Here is a 17,047-nt window from a genome sequence, read left to right on the forward strand (position 1 = left end):
ATGTTCTAAGTAAACTGTAAAATTGTTTTTATTGAAAAATATTTATATTTTAAAACACTGACCAAAAAGTTATCTCATAGTTCTTAAATGTTTCTTTGTTAATTAGTAATATGTTTTCGTCATATGAAATATATTTTTAGATTTGTATACAATTCATTACTATGTGGGAAGTTATAAAAGTAAACTCTACCTGAAATAAATACTTTTTATAAAATAAAACTAGATTCAATGAACATTATACCCATTGACCCCAACTTAATAAAACATCTGTAATGTTTTAAAGTGACAATCAAGATGAAAAACCAGGACAGCCAAAATTTTGTCCCAACTTTGAAAATGTTTGTTATAAATTTGAAACCGTTTAATTTCCATTTAATGTACCTTACATTTATTGAACTGTTTCACACTCTTTCCAAATATATTAAAAAATGACATTGATTTTTAAATAATTTTATCCACTTTTTGGTGATAAACCCACATTTGCCAACATCTATAGGTCTACTATAGTACTTCTAACTTAAAAAACCTGCTCAGACCTGAGTTTCTCACCACACACGGATGCAGAGTAAGTATTACAGTAATGATCAAGACAATTAGACCTATTATTCTCATGATTCAGTGTGACTGACGGTTTAATGTCTTTATCATAAAACTGAGATTTTTTCATACCAGAACGTTTCTCAGGACACTGAGACAAAACAAGACTGTTCCAGCAATCTTGGATATCTTTTCACACTATTAAAATTGTAATTATATGCTGTTTAAATATATGCTGGATTTTATTCCTCATTAGATGAATTTGTTATTCACTTTTTTCCTACATTTCCTCTCTCTCCTTTCCCCATTTCGTTTTCTCCTCCTCATGACTTGCCAGCATTCATCAGAGGTGGTTCAAGATTTGCTTTTGAAGCAGGCATATGAACCAGTTCTCCATTCTTTTTGGTTTTTTTATTCTGTTTTGGTCACTGGTACCACATCGATAGGCTTTGATGGTTAATGCATTCAACAAGGAGTGGTTACACAAATACCTTTATGTGTATCCTCTCAACTGATTGCTTTATCGAATGATTTCTCTTATCCACCACTCTTGTTGAGTTCTCTTGATTGCACCCTATTGGCCTGCACAAACTTGGTTTCCAGGTTACAACATCTCTTCCTATCACTACATGTCCCTCTTCCACTTTTTCTCTCCCTTCTTTGTCAACCTTGATCCCAAATTCTACATCCTAATACCCCTATCCTGTGTCTTCACATCTGGCTTTTAGAAGTACATGGAAAATCTTCCGCTGTTAGTCTTGCAACAGAAGATTTCCTGCTGACAACTCTTCTGTGGTGAATATCTGACCTGGGTTTTTTGGCCCCCTCACATTTTGGATATTGTTTTAAGTTTTTCTAAACACTGTAGGATGTTCACTTCTCCTGTTCTTATCATGCTCACGTGTTCTTTTTAGTTTCAGTAACCTCAAAGGTGTCATGACCTTCCACACTGGGAATTAAATGTTCTTCTATATTCTAACTTTACCTCCATTTGAACCACTTTCATCATGCTCCTTGTTTCATCTGTCACCTAAAACATATTTCCTTAATCTCCTGGCCTATGAACATTGACATTGTGATGTGTTTGCCATTGACTTTCAAATACCCTTTATCACCCTAATCTTTTTCTTTATTCCAATTGTTCCTTTCTCCTTAAAGTTATGACACCATGGGAAATTGTTAATCAATTTCTTCTGTTTCCTCTCGGTGTGGATTCCTGTATGTGGTGAGGAGACCTCTCAGGGAAGGTTCTGTTCTTTTAGTTTACCTCCTCTGGGATCTAAACATCCACCCACGTGTTTGCCATGCATGGCAATCTATGAAAGGGAGGAGAGGATCCTGGTGGTTGAGGGGTCCAACCTTAACATACCACCTTGGCCTTGAATTCCTGTAGACGGGGCAGCCTTGGGGTGGCCCCTCTTGGGTCATTCGGCTGATCCACTTGGGCTAGGATCAGCCAAGTACCAGTGTTAGATCTTCTCACAGTTGTTGTGGAGATTGTATCTGATGCTGGTGTTTGGGTATGGTGCTTACAAAACCCTTGCATTGCTGCAGTGTCCTTCTTTGACATTGTGGTGTATCTCCTTGTAGGGATCCATTGTGGGTGGAGTCAGTGGGCACCGAAATTTGCTTTTTTATTATGGATCCTTCTGTAAAATATTTAAATAAAATAGTGAAAAAACAGTCAATAGGTAAATGACCACGTCTTGAAGACTCTGAATAGCAATCTTCAACATTTGTAACACATGTACCTCATTTTCTTATATTACATTCTCTTTCAGACAAACCTTTAGGGCAAATGTCTCCCCTTTTCGTTCAGAAAGGACAAGATGGACTTGCTGGCTCTCCAAAGTCAATAAAGAAGTTTCAATCTGGTGGCATTTTGGTTGAAACATCCACATCTCAACACAGTGAACTCCTCTTGCATTCAAAACCAATTGGGGATATACCAATTGAGATTACACCTCATACTACTTTGAATTCATCACAAGGAGTTATTGTTGAGAAAGATCTGACGAACATTCTCAAGTCAGAAATTCTCACTGGTTTCTCCACCCAAGAAGTTTCTGCAGTGAGGCATGTCTCCACTCACAAAGATGGAATTATGATGCAGATCAATGACCTCATTCTGACATTTACAACACCACGTCCACCTGCCACCATCAAGGCAGGTTATCTTAATTGCAGGGTACGACCATACATTCCAAACCTTTTCTGATGTTTCCAGTGTCAGCAAATCGGTCACTCAAACACATCATGTTGTGGTTCCTTGATGTGTGCTTGTTGTAGTGGCAAGGACCATGATGCCTATGAATGTGAAACGGACCCTCATTGTGTCAATTGCAATGGCTCTCACCCATCTTACTTTCATTCTTGCTCTAAATGGATGGAAGTAAAAGAGGTGCAGCATTTGAAATAATTTATAACATTTCTTATCCTGAGATAAGCTGGATCAAGCAAACTGGCCTTCTTTCACTGCTCTAGCAGAACTTGATACTGCCATCGTCTGTAAGCCATCAGTAGATGATTATGTGTCAGCAGTAACTGACTGTTTTATACAAGTAGGTGCTTAATGTATTTCTAAAATGTCGACACGTCTTCCACGATATCCTTGTCTGTGGTGGAATTCTGCCTGCCCCATGGCATGGAAGGCTCAAAAACGGGCCTGAGATACTTTCTGTAGATATCCTACACTCTCAAACCACATCACTTTGCAGCAGGCCCATGCACATGCTTGGTGGATAAGATGTCAAAGCCAGAAGGAATCTTGGATTAAGTTTACAACCAGCATATCTTCTACAACCAGTTCCAAAGTAATATGGGACAAGATTTGAAAGGTCAGTGGGCAAAATAATTTTTTCCTCTCTCGATCTTGCTCTCTGATGGCCAGGAAGTAGCTAATACCCACAGCATCACCGATATTCTGGATGAAAGCTTTTGCTGGGTATCTAGCACTTCTGCTTCTTTCTCCACCTTCTTAGCCATCAAGACTCGGGCAGAGCAATCATCTCTTTCCTTTTGAGCTGATTGTCTCTATGACTATAATCGTCTTTTTTACACTGGTGGAACTCAAACTGGCCCTTCATTGGTCTGGCAGTACATCTGTCAGACCTGATGTTATACCCTATGAAATGCTGCACCATCTATCCTCTGCTTCTCTTACTATTCTTCTGACTGTTTTTGACTGGATCTGGCAGGAGAAGGTTTTACTTGATGCCTGGTGCCAGGCTTATTCTCCTACCTATCTCTAAGCCTGGAAAGGATCCCAAGATTCCTTCAAACTACCATCCAATTGATTTAACAAGCTGTCTCTGTATGACCTTAGAGAGGATGGTTAATGCTTGTCTTGTTTGGTTCCTCAAATCAAACAACCTCCATCGCCTACCCAGTGTGGGTCCATCGACAGGCCTCCATCGTGGACAACCTGATTTGACTTCAAACGTTAATCAGAGAAGCCTTTATCAAATGATAACATCTTGTATCATTTTTTGATATTGAGAAGGCTTATGATACAACATGGAGGTATGGCATTTTGCAAGACCTCCGTATATATGGGTTACGTGGCCATTTGCCCATTTTTTATTAAAACTTTTTTAATAAAAGTTCATGTGGGTTCGACACTTTTCCGTTCTTTTCTACAGGAACTTGGAGCCCCTCAGGGCTGTATTTTGAGTGTCACACTTTTCAGTATAAAGATTAATGCCATCACTGAACAACTCCCTCTCACTGTTGCACACGGTCTCTATGTCAACGACTCTCACATCTCATGTCAGTCATTGAACATGAGGTATATTGAGTGGCAACTAAAGACTGTCCTTAATCATTTACTGAAGTGGACCACAGCAAATGGCTCTAACTTCTCTCTCTCTACAATTGCTTGCATGCACTTTAGACACCAATGGGGTATTCACCCTGATCCTGAACTCTGTATTGGTGAAGTTGTGCTGCCTGTAGTCCATGAGATAAAGTTCTTGGGGCTTATCTTTGGCCATAAGCTGACCTTCATACCACACATCAAGTAGCTACAGGTCAAATGTACAAGAGCACTCTCTTCCTCCATTTGGAGAGCAGATCGATGTTTTATGCTAAAGATATATCGTGCTCTTATTTGATCAAAACTCAACTATGGATTACTGGTCTATGGCTCTGCTAGAACCTTGCTCTTAAAGATGCTGGACCCCATTTATCATCAAGGACTATAGCCCTGCACTGGGGCTTTCTGCACTTCCCCAATTCAGAGCTTATGTATAGAGTCTCATGAACTTCCTTTGCACTTCTGCTATTTGCAACTGTCTTTACTATGTGCTTTAAAACTTCGTTCCTTACCAAAGCATCTCACCTGGGGTTGTGTTTTCCTTCCTCGGTGGACCATACTTTTTCAGAACAGATGATCTGCCATTGCTTCTTTTGGCCTTTGTATTCAGGTGCAGTTGGATGAATTGGGTCTGTCCTTGGATAACATTGCTGTATCCACTGGTCAGCCCATCCCAACATGGATTCTTACAGTCCCCAAATGAGACCTATTTTTAAGTCATCTGAGAAAAGCAGACACTCCCAATTGGAAATACTCTCTGTTATTTGCTAAACATCTTTCAAACCATCCTTCCATTCCTATTTATACAGGTGGTTTGAAATCAGTTGACTGTGTGGGTTGTGCCATGGTTTGTTGTGGTTTAGTGGTTGCATGCAGAATCCTCTCTACAGCTTTTGTGTTCATTGCTAAACTGTACACCATTTCTCTTGCCTTGGATCGCATAGAAGCCAAGCAGTATTCAAACTGCACTATTTATACTGACTCACTTAGTTCTCTACTGGTTCTGGAATCACTTCACATCAGTTCACACCCTTTTCTCTTCGATATTCAAAACTGACTGGCCCATTTTTTCTTTAACATCTACTTCTATCCAGTTTTTCTGGATACTGGGCCACGTTGGTATTTGCAGGAATGAGCTCACTGATCTCCCAGCTAAATCTATCTGCTCTGGCACTATCACCACTGTGCCTGTTTCATACATGGACTAAGGTCCTGTATTCAAAGCTCAGCTCTGTGGAGTGAAAACAAGCTTTTCCAAATAAAATTCTTTATTGGACTTTGGCTGTCTTGCTTCTGTAAGGATCAGCAAGAGGAAGTTATTCTAACTAGACTATGTCTTGGCAGTTTTTAACTCATCGTTGTCTTTTATCTGGGACTGATGCACCAATGTGTTGTCTGTGTAACAGTCAGGTCACAAGAAGCCACATTTTACTGTCTTGCTGTTTTTATGACTCTTAAACATGTTCTGTCCCAAGGTTTGTCCATAATGTTAGACAGTGTTATTGGTTATGGTGACACTATCCACCTTGGAAATGTTTTTAATTTTTGTAAAGGCCATTAATCTTTTTAATGCCATTTAAGTTTTTAATTTATACATTAGACCTTTATTAATGTGATTCCCTTTTAAAAATCATAGTTCATCTTGTTCGATTTGAAATTAGAAAATGGCCGTAATATCAAATAACTTGAAACCAGGACTGGAAAGGCCAACTTCAGGTGACTAACACTGCTGTTTGAACTACCTGTTAGTCATCCTAGTGAGTTATTATTAAAATTTTACTGCAAGTCTTTTAAAACTTTTATTACTTTACTTTTTGAAAATGGTCATATCGTCAAATAACTCAGAACCAGGACAGGAAAGGCCAACTTCAGGTTACTGACGGTGGTTTTTGTACTTACCTGTTAGTCTTCCTGGTGAGTTATGATAATTACAGTTATGCTACAGAAAGTCCTTTACAACTTGTGTTACTGTAGTTTTTCTCTTAACGTTGTAGACTAGATGTAAACATTGGTTTTATGCTACTTATGTTTCTTTTTTTAACTTTGTTTTGTTTTACCGTAACTTCCTTTTATGAATTTTACTAAATATAATTTCAACTTTTTACTGGATGTTTGGGGCAGATAGCCTAGGTGCTTTGTGCCATAAAACACCAAATCAACCAAATTTCTATGTCCCATTTTTAATCTAGACTGGATCTGGATTGGCTTCTGTGTCTGATCTTGGCCCTTCATTGCCATATAGTACATACTGCTAATTTTCAGGATACGTGAAACAGACTTTGTTTTCAGGCAAAATCCTCACTTCATGGTCTTTCACCTTCTATCCATACAAGTTGGGTCTGCTTTTTGGTTCTTTTGCCCTATTTCCTGCCTTCTTCCTCCCATATTTTGTTCCATGTTTCCTCCCATCAGATTCAACATCTCACTTTTTCCTTTACTTCTTGTCTTTATCATCTGTTGGAGGAGATACTACAATCTGGTATGGAGACTAGTTCCAGTATGGTTACTGTCAAAATCTAACTTTATATCTCAGTATGTGCAACATAATATTCCAAGCTTTACAACTTTGCTGACATAATTTTACAAGTTGTTCCAATGTAAAGGTATTTTTTAATAATATTTGTATGCCTATATATTCATCTTTAGAGTAATGGAACATGGAAATGAAAATTCAAGTTCTTTATTGGGTAATGTGTAATAGAACAGATAGTGATGGTAGTAAGGATAAAAGTGTGTAAAACTAAGCTATATTCTGGTAAATTAACACTAGAGATTTAATCACTTTATTTATTTTCTAGAATACAAAAAACCTTCAAAACATTGTTCTGGGCAATTTTTGGCACCGAAGAATCTGTAGCTGCAGATATAGTTGTTTCAGGAAATCAGACAAACATGGGTGCAGATCATGAATTCACTGAAGCTGTTGGCTATTTTTTATGGGGATTCTACCATATTACCATTGTCATTATTTTGCTAAACATGCTAATAGCCATGATGACTGGGAGTTATAAGAGAGTGCAGGTAAGGTATTACAAATATTGAAACAAATTATGTCTTTATTACAGCACTTGGTTTATTTCAATGATATCATCTTATGGTTACTCTGTTTAACATCTGTAATAGCTAGAAGCTAAACTTATATGTGGAGGTATGAAATTACAAATACTGAAACACTTTACTGTTGTTATACTTAAGATAAATATATCTATGATGACTAGAAGCTTGATTTAGACATAAGAAATTACAAATATTGAAACAGATTACTGTTGTTATATTTAACATGATAGAGAAAAATGTTTTCAAGCATAAGACCGAGTAGGGAACCCATAGCAATGCCACCTATCTGCTCACATAGAGTACTGTTAAAGAGGAGGATAATCTTTAGTCAGGAGTTCAAATGAAATCAGATTCAGAAATTCTCAATGATGTTATTAGTGAAGAAATTAGACAGCACAATATTAATGGTTTTGTCCATCAGTAAAAAGAGAAGTAATATGATATTTAGCCATCACATGGTTTGTAAGGTGAGAATAGCCATCACATGGTTTGTAAGGTGAGAATAGCCATCACATGGTTTGTAAGGTGAGAATAGCCATCACATGGTTTATAAAGTGAGAATAGCCATCACATGGTTTGTAAGGTGAGAATAGCCATCACATGGTTTGTAAGGTGAGAATAGCCATCACATGGTTTGTAAGGTGAGAATAGCCATCACATGGTTTATAAAGTGAGAATAGCCATCACATGGTTTGTAAGGTGAGAATAGCCATCACATGATTTGTAAGGTGAGAATAGCCATCACATGGTTTGTAAGGTGAGAATAGCCATAACATGGTTTGTAAGGTGAGAATAGCCATCACATGGTTTGTAAGGTGAGAAAGTTGCTGATTTTCCTGGGAAAAATTGGAAGGAGTCAGGTGTTGTAAATTTCTTCTTAGTAAAAAGTTACAAGGGTACAAGGAATTTAGCTGCATTATAAAGTTAGGAAATATAGGGGGATGTCTGGTTTGTGAACTTTTAGTGGACCATATAACATTCCAGATTAGGAGCCTGTGGTATATATATTGTTTAAAACACAATAAAAAAAATATTTCTTTCATTTAGGTTTGTCAAAATTCTCTTGGATTTCTTTTCAAGTTGTAAAGTATGGGTTAATTGTTCTTTATTTATACATTTGAACCTATTATTGTCATTAAGAATGTCATATATTTTCTTAACCTAGTCAGTTTTGTTGAAGATAACTCTGTTTTCTTCTTCTGGTCAGGCGGTGGTGATATTTTTATTTCTGGAGGGTTCTTTGATAACTGCCACTTTTTCAGATTTCAGATTTGAGGTTATTTTGCATGTGCTACAGAAGGTAGAGAGTACTAATTTTTTAAATCTTGATAATAAGTAGTTCTTGTGCTTGTTCAGAAGTATCCTTGGATAAAATAGGTAAAAAAATTATATTCTGATAGAATGATTCCCAGAGATAGGTAGTTAGTATAACTGAATTTTGAAAAGGGTACAGAGAAGTTCAGTCCTTTGGGTAGTGCAGTTTTCTGATGGTTGCTTAAAGCGATGTTGTTATATTTAAAAATGACTTGATCAGGGGAGATTTGCTGTGAGTTATGTTATTAGAAAATTTTCTTTGTTTAACATTCTGTATCAGTTTATGTCTGAAAATTTTCTTTTCATTACCTTGTTCAATGAGATTCCTAAGGTTGAAGTCCAGTCAGGATTTGAAGTTAGAGATTAATTCAGCTTAGTTGAGAGAAGATATCCAAGTTCTAAGTTCTTCATCAAGTAAGAACTTTTGACAAGTATGATATTGAGTTTTGAAGGTTTTTATTAGTGAGTTTGAACTCTGACTTGTAAGGATTGTGAAATGTATAATAAATGCTTCTTATTGTCATATTCATTCTTTATTTTATCAGTAAACTACATTTTCTGATAAAGTGAGTCTAGTGTACTAGTATACTTCTATGATGATATGGAAAGGAACCTACAGCACTGTTGAGAAATTGAACTGCAAAACAAAAATGATAACTCTTGACATCCAGTTTTTAACAGAAGCTTTAAATAACACGTAACATGCTGCTGTCTTAAAAGACTCTAGAAAGAATGTTTTTTAAACACGGTAATATATCATATTCCGTCACTCAACAAACCAAACTGTTTTCATGTGATTTAAAAGTAATGTTTACTTTATCATTGAATTTTATTAATATGAACTTAAGAGTAAAATTTGTATAAACCACACTTTTCTGTAGAAAAACTCGGACACAGAATGGAAGTTTGCAAGATCTGCTCTGTGGTTGGGCTACTTTGAGTGTAGAAGTGCAGTCCCTTCACCTTTAAACTTAATTCCACATGCTCGGAATATAATGAATTTCTGTAGAAAACTCAGGGGCTGGTTTAGGAAGGAAAACTTTTTGAGCCAAAACGCAAAAGTCAGCATCTATAAAAAGGTAAGTAAACGTTATTTTAAAATATTTATTCAAATTTAATCTTATTTCTGTGATAATCAGTATAATATCTGATTTCCAAAATCTTTTGGATTTTCAAATTAATGCCTTCCTTGATTCTTTTGAAAACAAGGGTTTGAAATCTTCAACAAAATAAAATATTTATTTTACTAGAGTTTTTGAAACTAGTAAGGGTTATGAGTTGTGTAATGTACAATAATAATTGTTAAAAACAATGTATTTTTCCTTAGTAGTATTGTTATGAATTTTGGAAACCTGTAAAAATAGATTTTTAACAATGCAGTAATTTCTAAATTTTAAAACTGCAGGTGTATTTTTATCTGTTTGCTACAGCAATGCATTATTTTCAAGTTAATTGCATATACCTTTTGAGCTGTATTAATTAATTTAGGAGATTCATTCAAGATATGAAATTATGAAACATACCTCCTCTCACACTTCAACTATTACTCAACTACTAAGGTTTCTTTCCTTTGCCAATCTAAGTGTTGGTCTGAATTGTTCTCTGTTGTTTATCTTTTTTTCCCCCAGTTAATTTCCCTTGGCAATATTTGTCATGTACCGCTCTCCAACTATATGAATGAGTTCTCTATTTTTGTACTGTATATGTGTACTTCATTAAGATAACATTGTCACATGGTGAGCTGCAAATAACTTTCAGTTTCCATAGGACACAAAACAATCTTTTGAGCAGTACATGTAGTCACCACACAGATTCTGAACAGGGTGAAAATTGGGCAAAAATCTGTCTTTCAGCGGTACATGTAGTCACCACACAGATTCTGAACAGGGTGAAAATTGGGCAAAAAACTGTCTTTCAGCAGTACAAGTAGTCACCACATAGATTCTGAACACGGTGAAAATTGGGCAAAAAACTGTCTTTCAGCAGTACATGTAGTCACCACACAGATTCTGAACAGGGTGAAAATTGGGCAAAAAACTGTCTTTCAGCAGTACAAGTAGTCACCACACAGATTCTGAACACGGTGAAAATTAATAAACAAACATCCTTAAGCATAAGATTTTTGTATATTGTTTCACAAAAATAATGTATGGAAATATTTGAATCTGGAAAGTTCTTGGCAAAAACATTGTGTACTTGTTCCTTTTCATATTTCCCACAGTCCATGAGGCTGTCATCTTGATAAATATGTTACATTTCATCACTATCAGTTACAGGTTCCAAATTCTGTTGCATTGCTGCATTCATATGTGTGTATGCACAATGTATGTGTTAATTGCTGAACATACAGTAAACAGTTTTCAAATGAGTTGTGATGATCAATCTGCCATGTATTCCATTTATAACTGATTATATACATAGTACTGGTGACTATATATCACACCTGAAATAACCCATTAAAGTGTCAAAACTATATTATATAAATGTTAACAATATACATACAGATGGTATTCTGACTGTTTTTTTTTTATTACTGTATATGATTATATAGTATAAAAATATAAACACAGATGATGCAAAATTCTCAGTGACAATGATTTACTTTTCATTTTCAATAAAAGCTGTTTAAGTTTTCCAAAATGTACTTAAACCATAGGAAAGTCATATTATGTTTGAGTATTCTATAAATACACATGAAAATGTATTATTATCTGAGTGTTTAGTAAAATGTATGTTGTGTTTACAATAAAGTCCCTTTTATATTTTAAGATAAAAGCATGGATGTATTTAAACAATATTAATCAAAGTGAAATAATCAAATAATAAATAAGTAATGTAAGTTGGCACACTAAAGGTTAATAATCAAACTAATGTTAAATCAATTAGAAGAAGTTTATGTTATAAATATCTGAGTTACTCAGGAAAAAAAATGTTTACAGTTTTCTCATAAACTATCCAGACACAGATAAATAGTACTTTCTGTGTGAAATATATTGGTATTTAGGCAATTTTATTTTCACCATTCACTCATGAGGACATTTTTTGGGCTAACCCTCACTGGCTCTCCAAGGTTTAGAAAAGGTTTGGCAGCTGTGACCATGTTTCTGGTTAGTGGACACCATCCACCAAAATATGTTACAGTATGATTGTACTTGTGGACCATTACAATAATTGCAAAAGTCTTGTGTTCATAAGAGGACTTCTAGAAATAATAACCAGTTGACAACCATCTCTCCATCTGCATCTTTTTTTCTTTTTGTATTTAAAATTCACTTTTATCAAATAAATATGTTTTCTAAGCAATAAAAACCAAGGGTTCAAACTAAGAGCAGTACACATTAACTATCCACAAAGTCCACAATAGCCAACATAATGCACTAACCTTACCACAGTTTCTTGTTCTATATCCATTCTATAATATTTCCGGGTGAACCAAAAATACTTTTGATCTACATGACATATTTATGAAAGATATAGAATTAAAAAACAGTGCTGAACTTCTATTGGCTAAGTTTAAGCTAAGAAAAAGCCAGATTAGACGTAATGTGTACAACATGATGAAAATAATTTTCATTAGGCATACATAAAAAACTCGTATGTACTTGCTTAGGGAACAATGTATGGTCATTTCTTCAATTAATTTTTTTCATTGACCACACAATGAAAGCCTGGTCAAGACAAAGTGAAGATAGCAATTAGACTAACTAAATACAAGGGATTTTGGTTTGGTTTGTTTTTAATTTCCCTCAAAGCTACTCGAGGGCTATCAGCGCTAGCCATCCCTAATTTAGCAGTGTAAGACTAGAAAGAAGGCAGCTAGTCACCACCACCCACCGTCAACGCCTTGGCTACTCTTTTACCAACAAATAGTGGTATTGACCATTACATTATAAAGCCCCCACAGCTGAAAGGGTGAGCATGTTTGGTGTGACGGGGATCCAAACCCACGACCCTCAGATTATGAGTTGAATGCCTTAACCATTTGGCCATGCTGGGCCAATGCGAGGAATACAACTACATATTACCTAATATGCAAATGACAAAGGGACAGAGATAACATGAAATAGGATCCTCTTAATAACTTTTTTGACATGTCAGGTGTGAGAACCTACACATACTTAGAACAAATGCTCATAGTACAGAAATTTAAAACTGATGGTATTGTTGTAATGTGTATTTTATTTTTAAGCTTGTAATGTGTTTAGTAGCTAGAGAGAGTTGTGAGTTATTAATTTAATGATCCAGAGAAGTGGCCAAATCTCAATAATAAGCTCAGGTTAAAAATACAAGATATTATGTGGATTTTTTTAAGAAAGTAGGTTTATTTGAAGGTATTTTGTTGTCTAAACAGAGAGCTAAATCAGTCAGGGTGTTTTGAGCTTTAGTATTCTGTATGTACATGTTACACTAGTGAATATGTAAGTTTCTGTATTCTGTACGTGCCTACCATGCTAGTGAATATGTACAGTTTCTGTATTCTGTACGTGCCTACCATGCTAGTGAATATGTACAGTTTCTGTATATTCTATATACCTATCACACTAGTGAATCTGTAACAGTTTCTCTATTCTGTATGTATTTCTCATACTACTGAAAGTAAGAAATGAACATGGTAAGCTACTTTTGTGTATTTTAGCGTATCTCCATGATTTACAGGTTTTGATGTCATCATGTGGTATATACTTGTAAAAGTAAACCTGTGCTTATCTTTTGATAAGTGATATATGACATTTCTGACCTAATCATATATATATAGACACACACGCACATGCTACATACATTTACCAAACTTTAACTGTTTCCAGACTCTTCATTTGTCTAATGTAACATTATTCAAAACTATTAGTTCTACATTAAAAATCAGTTGTATGTATTTACAGGAATGCTGTTTTTCTGAGAACTGTGGTGAAGAACAGGGTGAATGTCAGATACAAAAAGACTACAAGGTACACTAATTTTATTTTTATTACACTGCTCATAGAATCTGGTAGGAAATCAGCTGTTTCTTTTTCATCCCTATATCCTACTGTATTTTTCAGAACAAGATTGATCCATCCCAGTGTAAACTAGTGTATATTTTATAGATTGATCCATCCCAGTGTAAACTAGTGTATATTTTGTAGATTGATCCATCCCAGTGTAAACTAGTGTATATTTTGTAGATTGATCCATCCCAGTGTAAACTAGTGTATATTTTATAGATTGATCCATCCCAGTGTATATTTTATAGATTGATTCATCCTAGTGTAAACTAGTGTATATTTTATAGATTGATCCATCCCAGTGTAAACTAGTGTATATTTTATAGATTGATCCATCCCAGTGTATATTTTATAGATTGATCCATCCCAGTGTATATTTTATAGATTGATTCATCCTAGTGTAAACTAGTGTATATTTTATAGATTGATCCATCCCAGTGTAAACTAGTGTATATTTTATAGATTGATCCATCCCAGTGTAAACTAGTGTATATTTTATAGATTGATCCATCCCAGTGTAAACTAGTGTATATTTTATAGATTGATCCATCCCAGTGTAAACTAGTGTATATTTTATAGATTGATCCATCCCAGTGTAAACTAGTGTATATTTTATAGATTGATCCATCCCAGTGTAAACTAGTGTATATTTTATAGATTGATCCATCCCAGTGTAAACTAGTGTATATTTTGTAGATTGATCCATCCCAGTGTAAACTAGTGTATATTTTGTAGATTGATCCATCCCAGTGTAAACTAGTGTATATTTTATAGATTGATCCATCCCAGTGTATATTTTATAGATTGATTCATCCTAGTGTAAACTAGTGTATATTTTATAGATTGATCCATCCCAGTGTAAACTAGTGTATATTTTATAGATTGATCCATCCCAGTGTATATTTTATAGATTGATCCATCCCAGTGTATATTTTATAGATTGATTCATCCTAGTGTAAACTAGTGTATATTTTATAGATTGATCCATCCCAGTGTAAACTAGTGTATATTTTATAGATTGATCCATCCCAGTGTAAACTAGTGTATATTTTATAGATTGATCCATCCCAGTGTAAACTAGTGTATATTTTATAGATTGATCCATCCCAGTGTAAACTAGTGTATATTTTATAGATTGATCCATCCCAGTGTAAACTAGTGTATATTTTATAGATTGATCCATCCCAGTGTAAACTAGTGTATATTTTATAGATTGATCCATCCCAGTGTACATTAGTGTATATTTTATAATCAGAGTGAGGTTGTTCACAAGTTTTGGCTGCTATGTTTTGTTCTTTTGCTTAGGATTTGATTATTCAGTTAAAACATCGCTACCTCCAAGCTCAAGAACACAGAACTGTTAATACGATGATGTCCAATCAGAATATTATATCAGGTGAAATCCTAGAGAAACTTAGAACAGAAGTGATTCAGGAAGTAAGAAAGTCTTTACGATCTAGCACAACTCTTGCTCAACTACGTTTTCATAAACAATGTTTCAAACAGATTGATGAAGTAGATGATAGTATTGAGAATGAAACAAGGTGTACAAGTATATAGATAACTTTGGGTGTCTTAGTTCCCACAACTTTGTGGGTGTAATTAGGTGTTTATCAGGTATGGTAAATTTCTTTTATTTTGAGAGTAACCTATAAATTACAGGTTAATGTATGAGCAGACATTGCATGTTATCAGGTGATTATAAAACATTTTTAAATATTTATACATATTTTAAATTAACTTGTTTTACAATCACCTTCTGGTTCAAAATAACTATTTATCTTAAAGATTTCAATATTTGTAATTGTGTACTTTAATAATTATAGATATGTATGTATATAACATAACATTAAAGGACAACAAGTCCATCTTTTGGTCTATCTAGGCTGTTCTATCTATTGAATTCAACTAAACACTCTCTAAGCTAACCCTTATTATTCATATATTCATTAATTCTTTCCTTAAAATCTCTTATGTTAAATGCATTTATCACATTTGAAAGATCCTGTTCCAAAGGCTTACTACCCTACCAGAATTTATATTTATTAATTTATATTTCCATTTCCTAATTAATGTTCTAAAGCCTCATTCACCTCCCCTTGACATCTTTTATCCAAGATAAACCAAGTTTAGAGAATTTATGAGAAAAAAAAGCCGAGTATGATTTTGTTCTCTTTAAACAATTAATGCACACTTACAGAGAACAGTACTTTTAATGTTTGCACACTTACAGAGAACAGTACTTTTAATGTTTGAGAATTCTGTTGAGAAGTATACTGTTTATTTTAATTAAATTTTCTAGTAATGCTAAGTCACTATAAAAGAATCAGAATCATCAGATTTCTCCAATTTTTTTTTTAACCATGTGGTTTGCACCATGAATCTGGTATTCTACACTAAAAATAATCGAAACACTAAAACCAGGATTCTTAAAAAATGGAGAATTTATTAGAACTTCCACTACTTAAACAATATCTGTTCATAATTCAAAAATGTTAAGTCCAGACTTTTACAGATCCCACAGCTGAACTTCTTATGAACAATAATAACCTTGACACAAGAATTAAGAAAATAACCCAAAAAAGAAAAACCTTTCTTCACAAGTTGTCACAAAATCTTCTCATTAATACAACACTTGTAATCTGTAACTGAGTTTCAAACAATATCTGAAAGTCCACGTTCTCAAGCAGCTGGTTTAATTTTCAGTTCTCTTGTTAGCAGGAAACAAGATATGAGACAGTTGCTGACTATTAACAATACATCTGATCAACGTATTTACAAAGATTGACAGACTAACTTAATTGATTACAGCTACAGTGGTAAAGACCTCAGCACCACGTACTGTCTGTTGTTATGTCACACTATGAGAATGATGTTGTAGTTAATTTTAAGAGGGTGTTAGTTGGTATGATACATAAACAAACTTAAAAAACAGCTCAACTGAATGATTGATAAATAGTTAGTAAAGTATGAACATAATAATTAAAGATGAAGTTATATACCATCTGACAGTGCCTCTTCTTTGAAATTTAGTAGAAACTTTGAAAACAAAATTCAATTTAAAAATGCAACTGTAAGTTTTAAATCTATTTCAGTGATACAATATTTATATATTTTACAGTTTGGTTATTATTTGTCAGTCAAAGGTACATTTTGCTTTGTTCATAGAAACATTTATGGTAAGTTCTAAATTTACCATTGTCCTGAATCTCATAAATCATTCTTGCTTTTCATGACTTCTAATTGTATATCTAAAAATGATTTCTTTCTCTTTTATCATAAAAAATATCAAATAATATAGCATTACAATTTTCTGTCATTGATGTGATGTTTTTATTCAGAC

At 34.4% G+C, this 17,047-nt stretch overlaps 1 protein-coding gene across 8 annotated transcripts in view; it reads left to right on the forward strand.

Annotated features, from left to right (window-relative positions):
- Window positions 1-15,585, forward strand: part of LOC143236655 (short transient receptor potential channel 6-like) — an 88,651-nt gene extending 73,066 nt beyond the window's left edge. For all 8 annotated transcript variants that reach the window (XM_076475076.1, XM_076475125.1, XM_076475198.1 and 5 more), the window contains exons 8-11: window positions 7,150-7,372; window positions 9,604-9,801; window positions 13,603-13,668; window positions 15,010-15,585. In XM_076475076.1, the coding sequence (XP_076331191.1) occupies window positions 7,150-7,372; window positions 9,604-9,801; window positions 13,603-13,668; window positions 15,010-15,264 (742 nt within the window). In that variant the 3' untranslated portion in view covers window positions 15,265-15,585. The remainder of the gene's footprint in view (window positions 1-7,149; window positions 7,373-9,603; window positions 9,802-13,602; window positions 13,669-15,009) is intronic.
- Window positions 15,586-17,047: the final 1,462 nt, after the last annotated feature.

The sequence above is a fragment of the Tachypleus tridentatus genome, chromosome 1 (assembly GCF_004210375.1).
Source record: "Tachypleus tridentatus isolate NWPU-2018 chromosome 1, ASM421037v1, whole genome shotgun sequence".
Taxonomy (NCBI): domain Eukaryota; kingdom Metazoa; phylum Arthropoda; class Merostomata; order Xiphosura; family Limulidae; genus Tachypleus; species Tachypleus tridentatus.